We start from the raw sequence: 13260 nt of genomic DNA on the forward strand, positions 1-13260 counted from the left end.
GATGGTTAATATGAACAATAAAGAAGGAGGAGGGGAAATAAATCCCCAAAAACTCCAAAGGTGGTCTTGAAGACAACAGCCGGGCACCACCGGGGAGGGGGGAGGAATCTAAGGTGGGTTGGGAGGTGAAAAAGGTGGTAGGCCGCTATGAGTGGCTGAATACACAGCAAATATAACTGTATATCGTAGTGACAGTGAGTGGAATAAAAAAAAAACAGCTACACAGTCGGCGCCAATCACCTATTGTACAATGAAGTGGGGTAGGATTGTGGAAGAGGATCTAGTGCTGTAAAGAATGGTTGATAGAAATATATATACACACACACATCATCCATTGAAAAAAACGGCAGCCGTGCGTTGGTAAAGGTGCAGTAATAAAAAAGGGGTAGTAATAGTAGCAATTAAAGGTTAAAATCATTGGATAAAACAAATTGAATAAAGGTGAAATAAGTAAAATAAAATAAAATTATACATATAAGTAACTCACTTCACAGGGGGAGATAGTCTGAGGGATAAGCATAAAACACCCAAAGGCTAAACTCCCCCGGCCAGGATCGCTAGTAGAGTCGCAGGAACAAACCGCAGTCACCATGTGAGGGGCTTCTGGAAAATTCCTTTTATTGGATCAAGGCTCAATGCGTTTCGGGGGCTGCGTAGATACCCCCTTCCTCAAGAGCAATGTATAAGTAAAAACATATAGAACATATAGTGATAGGTATGGGCTATTTATACCCATCTGTATTGTGTATTGGGAGCACATGTGTCTGGGCAGGATGAGGAAGTGATGTCACTTCCGGTTTTGGTGAGACATGCGTTCCACTGTGGAACGCATGTATATTCAATGCTATTTGGTGAAGAAAGGAGATTGTCCATATTTTGCGGTACTTACTTTCACCAATTATGACACTGTGAACTAAGCATACAGACATGGAGAGCGGCGCCCGGGGATCTCACTGCACTTACTGTTATCCCTGGGCGCCGCTCCGTTCTCCTGCTATTCCCTCCGGTATCTCCGGCCACTAAGTTATAGTAGGCGGAGATTTCAGTCACTAAGTTATGGTAGGCGGAGTCTGCCCTTGTTCTGCTCTAGCGCTGGCCAATCGCAGCGCAGAGCTCACAGCCTGGGCGGTTATTTTCTCCCAGGCTGTGAGCTCTGCAATGCGATTGGCCAGCGCTACAGAAGGACAAGGGCAGAATCCGCCTACCATAACTTTGTGTCTGGAGGGCATAGCAGGAGAACGGAGCGGTGCCCGGGGATAATAGTAAGTGCAGTGAGATCCCCGGGCGCCGCTCTCCATGTCTGTATTCTTAGTTCACAGTGTCATAATCGGTGAAAGGTCCTCTTTAAAGGGAACCTGTCATGTGGATATTTGATTATAATCTAACTAATTATATACAATCATTAACTACTAAAAAGTGCCTTAGATGTATTCACTTACTGGTGTGACAGATGGTTACCACATAATATACACACAAAGATGCCACATGCTAATGAGCTGATTTGAGTCCAGCTGTGATGTCATTGAGTCCAGCGTATTTTTAATTCAGAGCTACAGCCACTCCCCTGCCCACCTGCTGCTGATTCATATGGAAAATAACTGTCAATCAGCAGCAGGTGGGCGAGGAGAGTCAGGAGATCATGAATATTCATAACTCATCATTATCAGCTGGAGCTTTTCAATACAAGATGTTGGCAGATTGACTGGGTCAATTGAAGAAAGTGACCCGGCATTTTGCTAAGCGAATCAGTCACTTATTTATGTTGCCCTTAGTTAGGACACCATAAAACTGGTGACAGGTTCCTCGAGAGTGGGAAGGAGGTATGGGGACGTTTTCATCCATTCTCGGTCGAAATTGCTCCACTTCCGGTACGTGGGCCGCATAGTGGAATGCATGTGGCCACGCGACTTCCAGTTTTCCGATTGCAGTGCAGTCAGAGTTGGCTGGACTTCCGGTGCATGGACCGCATCGTGGAACGCATGAGGTCCATGTCACTTCCGGTTTTATGGTAATAGCCCAGCAAAAGTAGGCAGGCCGATTAGAGAGATTCCGCCCCACATAAGGAAGGATAGGTGAGGGTCTGGTGATGGACTTTTAACACCGTCTGGAATCATATAGTAGTGTAGATATAGATATAATAGGGGCTGTTGGTCTGGATGAACATAAATAAAATCTGCTGTGTTATATGCCATATATACCGCTACAAACATACACCTTATACAGTCCTTGGTTTTCATAGTATAAAAAGCAGAAAAATTAAATAAAATAAAAATAAGAAATAAAATAAAAAGCTGAATAATATAAAAAGCAAAGAATTAAACAAACAATGCATCTTGGGGGGTCACAGGATGTGTGTGGGGGTCCCATACTACACTGGGTACATCTGTAATGGACCTATATATCTGTGTGTGTGCAAAAAGATACCCCCATAAACACCCACCCACCCACATGCATACGTACACATAAAGAATGTACCATAGAAATACAAATGGATAAATGTAAGTATAAAATACGTATAAAATACGAGGGCACGTGCATGCACTTGCATGTGGTGTCATCTCATACAGTGCAATACATGTCCACATAAAAATATGTCATAAACAAGGATATATATAGAATTAAATGGGGTGTGTGTGTACCTGTATGTGGTGTAAAGTCATAAGGTGTGTTGGGGTAGGTAGAAATCATGTTGGTTTTTTTTTGGTTGGGGGGGGTACTGTGCAATGGGGGTTAGGATCTGGAGATATTAAGCAAAAGTCTCGGCTTCTTTATATCTACAGGTTACGAAAAAGAGGGGGGGGGGGGGGGAAAGTAGTGGTTTCCCTGGGCTGTAGCCAAACCTTATATGTTGTAAAGTGTACTGAATATATGGAAAATATAGTACTAGTGCAGGGATAGCCAACCTGCGGCTCTCCAGCTGTTGCAAAACTACAACTCCCAGCATGCACAGACAGCCTACACTATCAGCCTACAGCCAGGCATGGGAATTATAGTTTTACAACAGCTGGAGAGCCGCAGGTTGGCCAGCCCTGTACTAGTGTATGGGGATAGGGGTATATGAGACAGAGTACAGGGTGATTTAATATAGTAATCATGGCTGGTCCTTTTGGGGGGTCACTGAAATGGGATCTTCCCTGAAATTATTCTGATGTAGAGGTGCCTAGCCCTGGTGACATCTGAGAAGGATGGACGATGTGTATCCTAATAGTTGGTGTATTCTAAAGACTCATTGAGTCCGAACGGAGATAAAATATTGAGGCGGTAGATCCAATACATCTCTTTTCTACAGAGTGTTTGGTAGGAGTTTGGGATACATTCAAGGGGGGTCATTCTCAGGACTGGAAGGGTCGCCGTCATGGCGGAGAAGTGTCGTGATTTTCCGTCTGATGTTCGAGCGGTGCTCATTCATTCTCTCACGCAGTGTCTGGGTGGTCCTGCCTACATATTGTAAGTTACATGGGCATTGGAGAAGATAGATGATATTGCTGGACCCACAGTTCATCTCATGTTTCAACGGAAATATTTATTTTGATGAGGTGCTGGTAACTTCCTTGGTATTATGTGTTATGGTGGAACAGCACATGCACCTCTTTACGTTACATCTATACGCAACTATTTTGGCGGGATTCGTTTTCTTACCTCCCATCACCTATCGACGTGCACAAACACTCAAGAACATCATTGCACCTTCATGCCCAAAACTATTACCAACTGCAAAAAAAGTTATTACCCTCCCGATTAAGAAAACTAATCCCGCCAAAGTAGGTGCGTATAGATGTAACGTAAAGAGGTGCATGTGCTGTTCCACCATAACACATAATACCAAGGAAGTTAACCTTTAATTACTACTATGATTAAGGTTTTATAACCCCCTTTTTATTACTGCACCTTTACCAACGCACGGCCGCCGTTTTTTTCAACGGATGGTGTGTGTGTATATACTGTATATTTCCTATCAACCATTCTTTACAGTACTAGATCCTCTTCCACCATCCCTACCCCACTTCATTGTACTATAGGTGATTGGCGCCGACTGTGTAGCAGTTATTTTTGTATTTTATTCCACGCACTTTGTTAATATGAACAATCCCATGGACGAATGATTGGCCGCGATGCAGCTTAACATTATCTCAAGTGTATGGCCACCATTAAGCCATAAAAAATTTCTGTGACATTTTTTACTTACGGTAATTAAACCTTCATTTACATAGGACTGCAGATTTCTCTAAGGTCCTCATAAGCAAAGCTCAAAAAACTCATAGGTAGCCAGTTTAAGGCTACTTTCACGTCACGTTTTGTCATTCTCTGGCGGATCTAAAAACTCTGCATTGTGAATGGGGTATGCTCCGTTCATGGATGCATTACGTTCCGGTAGCCTCCGTTTTGTGACCGGTCATCAAACCGGATCCGTCACTAAAAACAATGTAAGTCAATGGTGCCTGGTCTTTTTTTTTTTTTTTTTAACACTTGATAACCTGAAGGAGAATTATATTTCCGAAAAGCGTTGTTTTTTCCAATAAAAATAATCCATTGATCACATGACAGTTGATGGTGGTTCTTTTGCGCCCGACGGTCCACCATTCTCAACTCAAAATGACATTATCAATTGTCAACCACGGGAAGATGCCACTGAATAAACCAGTGTAAGGTGATCACCATATTACAAATACAACCGCTCTATAGTGTAAGGTCCTTGCAAACAGCTCTTCATATCTTAGTTCCCTGAAACTCGGCATCAAAAACAGCGAAGCTCTTCATAAGTGCTGCCTGTAGAAACCTGTCGGCCAACCCATGGTTATAGCACTGGTAAATGACTGTATTGCAGCATACATTGCACTGGTTGGGTGCGGGTTTCTACCGTCACATGGCTGGTTATATCATGCTTTCAGTCTATTTCTGGAACGGCACATAAACAATTAAAATCCTTCCTGATATTATAGTGTTTAGCACGAAATATCACACTCCCTGGCTACAACACAGTGCCTTTCATGGCACTGTATGGCGGCTTATTGTGATCATAAAATAACTACGGAAATGGGTGCTTTATGATTTGATAGCCGCCATAATACGCTGTGCTTTTGTTACACTGTATTATGGAGGTGACCGGTTCCTCATTAAACAGAAAAACAGTGCAGTATTTTCGGTGCGGACAGTTTATTTACAGGCTATTTGTGGCCAGGCCTCGTACAGATCAGTCATCTCCTCACACTTGGTATGGCTACGTGTAGTGGTCTACATATAGCACATAACTTAAGGGGGCCTCCCCCTTCACCACTAACGTGTTCCGAGAAATAACAGGAACATCGTTTATATGTGAGCGCATAGCACAAGCCTAACAACAAACAAATCCGTACATGAAAAAACTATAAATATATCCGCAGGGACGCCATAAAGGTCCAATAGGTGGCGGCGTGTCTCTCGGAGCGGCTCCTAGTCAGGAGTGGAGAGGACACTGTGCATGTGCAGCGCTCTCAGTAGCCCCAAATGAGAAGAGCCCTTTAAAGAAGGATGACCTATCCTTAGCGGCGGTCCAACACCCACCACCCCCCCAGCGATCGGGGCTCTTTTCTCCAATCTGATATTAATAACCCATCCTAAGGATACCTTAATATTAAGTCGATATTTAAAAGGTGGCTGATCCCACTGAAAACAATATAAAAATTCCAACGCAGCACCTGGATCTGAATACTTATGTAATTGCAAGCAATTGAGTTATTGAATAAAATCTTTCTGTATAGCGCCACCTGCTGTTTGAGAGTGGTGCCTGGGGTCCGGCCACCGCCAAGCGCTCTCCCAATACACTTGAGCGGCCACAAGCCTATTAACTTCTGTGGGGGCGACGGAAATAGCCGAGCCAGCCCTTGGCTATTTTCGGCGACCCCATAGACATGTAGGACGGCTGCGCATGCGCAGTGCATCTTCCACCGCCTTCCGTGCTCTGTTCTCGGTGTAAGTGCGGGTCTCAGAGGTGGAACCCGCACCAATCAGACAATGGGGGCATATCCTAGCAATTGTCTGTGATGGGAATACCCCTTTAAGATGAGATGCATGGGTCTCTTAATAAATCGAGTGCATTATCCGGCACCGGAACAGCAAGTCTCTGCCAGCGCTATGGTGGAGTCGCGCTAGTGAATCCGAATCGGATCGTCCCTCTACAGAGGAACCCGATTTGTTCATATTATCATTATTGTGGCCCTTTTGAGTGTATTCATTACGATGAGGGCAGACGTAGCGCTCTTTCACACTTGCGTTGTTCTGTTCCGGCATAGAGTTCCGTCGTCGGGGCTCTATGCCGGAAGAATCCTGATCAGTTTTATCCCCATGCATTCTGAATGGAGAGAAATCCGTTCAGGATGCATCAGGATGTCTTCAGTTCCGGACCGGAAAGTTTTTTGGCCGGAGAAAATACCGCAGCATGCTGCGCTTTTTGCTCCGGCCAAAAATCCTGAAGACTTGCCGCAAGGCCAGATCCGGAATTAATGCCCATTGAAAGGCATTAATCTGGATCCGGACTTAAGCTAAACGTCGTTTTGGCGCATTACCGGATCCGAGATTTAGCTTTTTCTGAATGGTTACCATGGCTGCCGGGACGCTAAAGTCCTGGCAGCCATGGTAAAGTGTAGCGGGGGAGCAGTATACTTACCGTCCGTGCGGCTCCCGGGGCGCTCCAGAATGACGTCGGCGCCCCACGCGCATGGATGACGTGATCGCATGGATCACGTCATCCATCCTTATAGGGCGCTCTGACGTCACTCTGGAGCGCCCCGGGAGCCGCACGGACTGTAAGTATGCTGCTCCCCGCTCCTACTATGGCAACCAGGACTTTAATAGCATCCTGGCTGCCATAGTAACACTGAACGCATTTTGAAGGCGGATTAGTCTTTAAATGCTTTCAGTTCACTTGCGTTGTTAGGATCCGGCGGGCACTTCCGGCAACGGAAGTGCACGCCGGATCCTAACAACGCAAGTGTGAAAGAGCCCTTAGATGGCGGCCGGTATTGCAGGACCATCCTAATCTTGCTTATACTTAATTACGAATATGAACCGGGGATTAGTGGCGCACACCACAATCAGAACGTATCTTGGCCTGTATGCGTTATGAGGCAAAATCGTGCATTCGCCGCTACTCACAGTAAAGGCACCTGCGCGAGACTGGCGGCCATCTTAATCTGCAACATCTTGAGTGGAACTGTTTTTTGTCTAAAAAAAAAAAATGCTGCAAAAAACTTCCAGATGCCATAAAACCCTATGTGTGACGCCAGCCTAACAATGCAATGTACAGGTGTGACCCCAAAAGGTGCAGTTTTTCTTCATTCGGCACCAGACGCGTTTCTGACGTACCGATACCGGGCGCCATGGGTCCGTCGCCATAACATTACCATGAAAAGTCAGCCGGGAAGCGGTAAATGGCGGCTGCTTCCCTGACTTTTCTTCATTGTAGTCACATTTTGAAGGTAGAAGTCATTTTTACCTCATAGACTTAGGTCATAGCTATGCTTCCACACACATGGGCAATGAAAACATGCAAAGTACACGACGTTTTACTTCATTTTCTCATTCTAAAGGCGCCCATGACTGAAAGTCCCCTGTCAGCTTCCCACAGCAGCTCCTAGTAAGGTCTACCTGAAGAATTCCTGTCATGAAGCGGTCAGGCTGACAGCACCGCGCTCCTCCCTTCACCTCCCTGTTTTTCCCAGACTAGCCCCCCCTCTCCCGCCTCCTCTCTGTGACAAACACCTCAAGGAATGAACACGGGAGGCCCCGCCCACCGCAGACTTCCCGCTGCCTCCTCCATGCTCTGTCCACGCGCCGCTCCGCCGCTTCCCATTGGCCGGACGCTCTGGGAACAACAGTGAGCGGACCAATGCGGGCGCTGTACACGAGGAGAGCACGACTCGCAGTCCTGTCTGCACGTGGAAGCAGGGGGCGGAACTTGGAGAGGGGCGGATATATAAGCCGGGAACTTCCGCATGTTGTTTACAAGCGCTTTGACTGGAACCGAGGAGGAGCTTGCAGCGCTGGTGTCTTAGCGGCCAATAGACAATAGGAGGCATACCGATAGCTACAGCAACTAATACAAACAACTTTATCAGTGGTCTTTTGAGTCTATCAAAGGGACACAGCAGAATATTAGTCACTATGGTGGTCTTCAAGAAAATTAAGTGCTTTGAAGTGGTCTTCACTGACCCCGAGAAAGTCTACTGCGGAGGAGATAAGGTGACTGGCAAGGTGCTGGTGGAAGTATGTGAGGTCACCAGGGTGACAGCTGTCAAGTTGCTGGCCTGCGGAGTGGCCAAGGTCCTGTGGTCCTCTGCATCCCAACACTGCAAGCAGGAGATGGAGTACCTGAGATACGAGGAGACCCTGCACATGGAAGAGCAGCCGACTGGTGAGAGCATTATAGGTTTTTTGGGGGGTTCCAATGGGATATTGCATGCTACATACATATGCGTTACTGCTTCTATACATTTATTGGGCATTTATCTGCAGCGACGGCAATGATCTTCGTTCTTGACTATTTATCGAGGCGTGTAAGATCATTACGGAATGACTCTGATATGGGATGTTGTATGGGGGGGGGACTACAAGTGCCAGTATGCACTACCTTGTCTAGATGTGTTGATTATACAGTTGAATGCGTAATCTGTAGGTCGGGTTGGATATGTCCACCTATCATTCATAATACTAAAGATTGGGGGGGGGGGGGGGCACAAAATTAGCAAAATCAACGTCCTGCCTAAACCTGAGGGATGGGTCTGTCTATTAATGACCGTGCAGCCGCTCATATAAATCATTGGTGGCAGCATGCTCTTCATGAGCAGTATCTTGGCTTCAGATTCCTTGGCCGTGCTCGCAGCATTAGGTCAGTACTGTATCATGTACTGTATATGAAACCTGATGCAGTGAGCGTTAGGATTCCCCTAGAGGCCATTGGCAGAACATGCTCGGTGGCATAGTTTCCACTATTCAGATCCAGCTGTTGACCCAGATCCAAGAGAGAATATTGCACTCTAGATGTGACATACTATTCTAAAGTCAATAGTAATTACATTTTAACACTTTTTGCATTGCTCCTCCCCTGCAGATTCTGACGGCTCTGTAATCCTGAGACCCGGAAACCGTTACGAATACAAATTTGGATTTGAGCTTCCTCAGGGGTGAGTTATCATGTACACCAGCCATATGATGTGTAGGTCAAAGGTTGAAGATGATGCAGGTGGACTAACCTAGTTTATCCATATTTTTCCAGGCCTTTGGGTACCACTTTCAAGGGGAAGTATGGATCTGTAAAATATTGGGTGAAGGCATTCCTTGAACGTCCGGCACACCCAGCTCAAGAAGCGCGGAAGAAATTCGAAGTGGTTGACTTTGTGGATGTTAACACTCCAGATCTATTGGTAAGTATCTTGTGTTATGTTGTGTAGATTAGGCTGGCCATATGCTTTAGATAGCGGTCTTGGCCAACCACCTCCCAATCCACCCACACAAGAAGATTTGACTTGGTTAAATGTGTTCTCAATAGAGATTGGAGAATAAGTTGCTGCACACACTTCTGGCTTTGGCTTATCTACTTGAGACCAGAAGGATGTGAATGTTGAAATCCATTAGCCCTAGACTTCTTTTTCCCCCACTGAAAGTCTGAACACCACCATACTCATTAGATGGTCATCCTTCTCTGCTATTTATGGGATCTTTTTAACAGGGGTCTCCATATTGCAATCCAAAAGTGTAGAGTATTGGTAGCCGCTTCTTCTAGTCGATGGTATCTAATTGACCTGGATAACGCCAACATCTGTGTTAAACTTGTGTATCATTTTGTAATTTGGGTTGAAAATTAACAGCACAAGTCAGGAGGTCAACATAATTAGATAATCATCTGTTCTGCTAGTTTTCCTGACCATTGAACAAAGACTAACCGGACTTCCTCTTTTTACAGTCTCCCATTTCTGGCAAGAAGCACAAGAAGATGACCTGCTTATTCATTCCCGATGGACACATCTCCATGAGTGCCAGTATAAACCGCAAAGGTTTTTGTGAAGGTAAGTCACCTATTGCAGTTTTTGAACTAATTGCTTCTACTGAATTTCAAGACTCTATTCAGTGGATGATGGTCTAACATTTTGGCTTTTCGGTTCTAGGTGAGGAAATCTGCATCTCTGCTAACTTTGAGAACACCTGCTCTCGTATTGTGGTCCCTAAAGCTGCCATTAGTCGCCAAGCACACCTATTTGGCCAATGGTCTGACCAAAGTCTTCACTCAGAAACTCTGTAGCTGTGAGAGGAAATCACATAATTTCTGGAATGACAGACTCTTGGAGAGGAAAGAGCATCCGTGTCCCAAAGATCAAGCCATCCATCCTTGGTTGTAACATCCTGCGAGTGGAGTACTCTTTACTGGTATGTAGTTTCTCTACTTATTAACTAATTAAAAAATAAAATGTGTTCTACCTTTTTATAGCTTAAACATCATGCGGCCTAAACTTCACACATTAATGTACTGGCTTTGATTTTATTACAGGTCTACGTCAGTGTTCCTGGAGCAAAGAAGGTCATTCTTGACTTGCCGCTCGTTATTGGCAGCAGTTCATCTGGTTTCAGCAGCCGCAGCTCTAGCATGGCCAGTCAGGCAAGCTCTGAAATGAGCTGGGTCGAACTAAACATCCCTGGAACTCCAGAAGGTACATATATTTTATTTTTAACTATTTATTTTTTCATTTGGTTATTTTTGTATTGTATTTGACCTTGTGAAGGAACAATGATCTAAGCATTTCCTCTTTCTATATAGCACCACCAAGTTATTTGGACATTGTGCCTGAAGACCACAGGATAGAAAGCCCAACGGCTCCTCTGATCGATGAGTTTGACGGTATCTGTGACAGTCCCATCTTCATGTATGCTCCAGAGTTCAAGTTCATGCCACCACCAACCTACACAGAGGTAAGAATCTAGGCCTAAGAGCACTTTTGTCAAGCTTGTTTTGGCCAAACGTGGAATTAAAAGTAGATCTTAAACTTATTTTTTTTTCCTTTACCATCCAGGTTGATGCCAATAAGAACACCTGCATCAATTAAACCGAACAAGAGGCACTTGACTGGTTACTTGCCCGTCATTCTGAACTTTGTTATAAAGCACTGTTACAAGCAGTTTCTCTATCGACCTCGTATGGCCTTATCCTTTTGAGGTTCGTTTCAAGAAGCTGAAAACAATGCAAAGTCATATGGCTGACTAGCCTGCCACCCATAGACTGTCCATTTTCTTCAGGTGTGCCATACCAATGCAGTCTTAGATAGGGCTGGCCTGCTTTGCCCACCACCTGGGGTCACGTGGGCGTATAGCAGATGGAGAGGACACTCCAAAGCACTGTTAGTTCACTGAAAACAGGGCTTGGATTCTGATTTAAAACTAGTTATTAACGATGGCTGGTTTCTAAGTCGAGAAACTTTTTTTTATTTTTATTCTACTGAGTCGAAGTATTTCAATCTAAGTAGGAGCAAAAAAAATCTACCATCTTCTGGTGCCTTTTGTATGTATATATGCACACATTTAACTGCATCATTCCAGCCAAGGGCAATTGGGCACCCATCTGCCATGCTCTGTCAACGCTCTCTACGAAGAGTTTATTCAAACAGAATTTTTTGCCTTTTGAAAATAACTTTTTGTTATGTATATTTTTGCTCCTGATCTTGGTGCATCATGGCGCCCACTCCTGAGCACAACTCGTATACTGCTCTTAGCGGAACGTGCCGCATGACTATGTAACAAGCATTTTGTTGACTGTCTTCAAGATGGCGTAGTGTTTTATTTTATTTTTTGTATTATAATTGAAGCAGTGTTACACTTTGTTTAAGCACTTGGCGTTGAATCGTGTAAGCTAATACTTTTCTTTAGGGCTGATAATTGACTCAACCACTACACATACGGCATATTCTGTTGCTTTAGCCTGAAGGTCTTCCTGGTGTCAACGATGCAACCGTTGTCTTGCGGTAGCAAAAATGGACTGCCTATTTTTCTACTAGGCCATCCTTTTATTTTGTAATCGCAAACTGTGACACTCCCGAAACCTTTCTTTTTGTGGTATCGTTAAAACATATCAGCAATAAAGGGAATCTGTAACCCACCCCCCAGCTGCATTAAGGGGGTGGGGTATAGCCTTCAAATTTTTTTTATGACTTAAAAGGGCTTTACAAAAAATGCTGCAGTTTATTAGAAGCCATACTTTATTTTGTTCAGTGCACTTTGGTCTTGGATTGGTTATACAGAGATTCATAGCAAGCAGCTTCAGTCAAAGATTGTGGGACCTGCCACATGCTTGCTTTGTTTCCTTGGTAAACCTTTTTCTTGACCTATTTTTATTTATATAATTTTTTTTTTTTGTTCAGAGGTCTGCCTGCTTTTAAGTATTGTTACATATCCGTAAGGATGCACTTAACTAGTATTTGTACTGTACCATGGCACTGCACATCTACAAGACTTCTTGTACACTATTTCTTGAATGTATTCTTGCAACGAGGAGATAGTGGAATTATTTTTTTGTATATCTGTAACAGTTTTATCTATTTTGTACTGTGATATTTGGCCCTGTTTTGGGCATTCGTCCTTTTTTAATTTTAAATAAAAAGTTACAATATGATAATAAAGCATATGTTTCTTGTGAATAAATGTTTGACACTTAAAGGCTGGGTGGAATAATCCAGGTATTAAAATGACAGGTTCAACAGTAAACAAAAGTCATCTGAGGGCTTTGATGTGATTGTGGACATAGGACTCTGCAGAGGGGAGAACATATAGCTTTGAGGAAGTCTACATAGAATAGAGCAGTGGTCTTCAGCTATTGTGGAACTACAAAACTCTGTTTTGGGCATGCAGGGATGGCAGTTTCACAACACCTAGATAGAGATCAGCACAAGAAACTAAGACTACTTTCACACTAGCGTTTCTGAGATCCGTCATGGGCTCTCAAAAGCAGGTCCAAAATGGATCAGTTTTGTCCTAATGCATTCTGAATGGAAAATGATCTGCTCAGAATGCATCAGTTTGCCTCCGTTCAGTCACCTATTCCGCTCTGGAGGTGGACACCAAATTGCTGCCTGCAGTGTTTTTCTGTCCGTGATGTGGTGTGAAGCAAGACACAATAGAAAACTGATCTGTCCCCATTGACTTTCAATGGTGTCCAAGACAGATCAGTCATGGCTATAGAAGACCTAATACAACTGGGATCCGTTCATGCCGGATGCATGTGGTTGTATTGTAACGAAAAAT

The 13260-nt window shown here is 44.3% G+C and overlaps 1 protein-coding gene across 1 annotated transcript; it reads left to right on the top strand.

Annotated features, from left to right (window-relative positions):
- The first annotated feature begins 7964 nt into the window (after positions 1-7964).
- On the top strand, positions 7965-12634 carry LOC122921724 (thioredoxin interacting protein). Its single transcript, XM_044271918.1, is given in 10 exon segments — positions 7965-8389; positions 9086-9158; positions 9251-9398; positions 9938-10040; positions 10140-10210; positions 10212-10274; positions 10276-10398; positions 10520-10679; positions 10787-10938; positions 11040-12634. Coding segments are annotated over 10 exon segments (1176 nt in total). The 5' UTR covers positions 7965-8139; the 3' UTR covers positions 11073-12634.
- The last annotated feature ends 626 nt before the right edge of the window (positions 12635-13260 follow it).

Source organism: Bufo gargarizans, chromosome 11, assembly GCF_014858855.1.
Source record: "Bufo gargarizans isolate SCDJY-AF-19 chromosome 11, ASM1485885v1, whole genome shotgun sequence".
Lineage (NCBI taxonomy): Eukaryota > Metazoa > Chordata > Amphibia > Anura > Bufonidae > Bufo > Bufo gargarizans.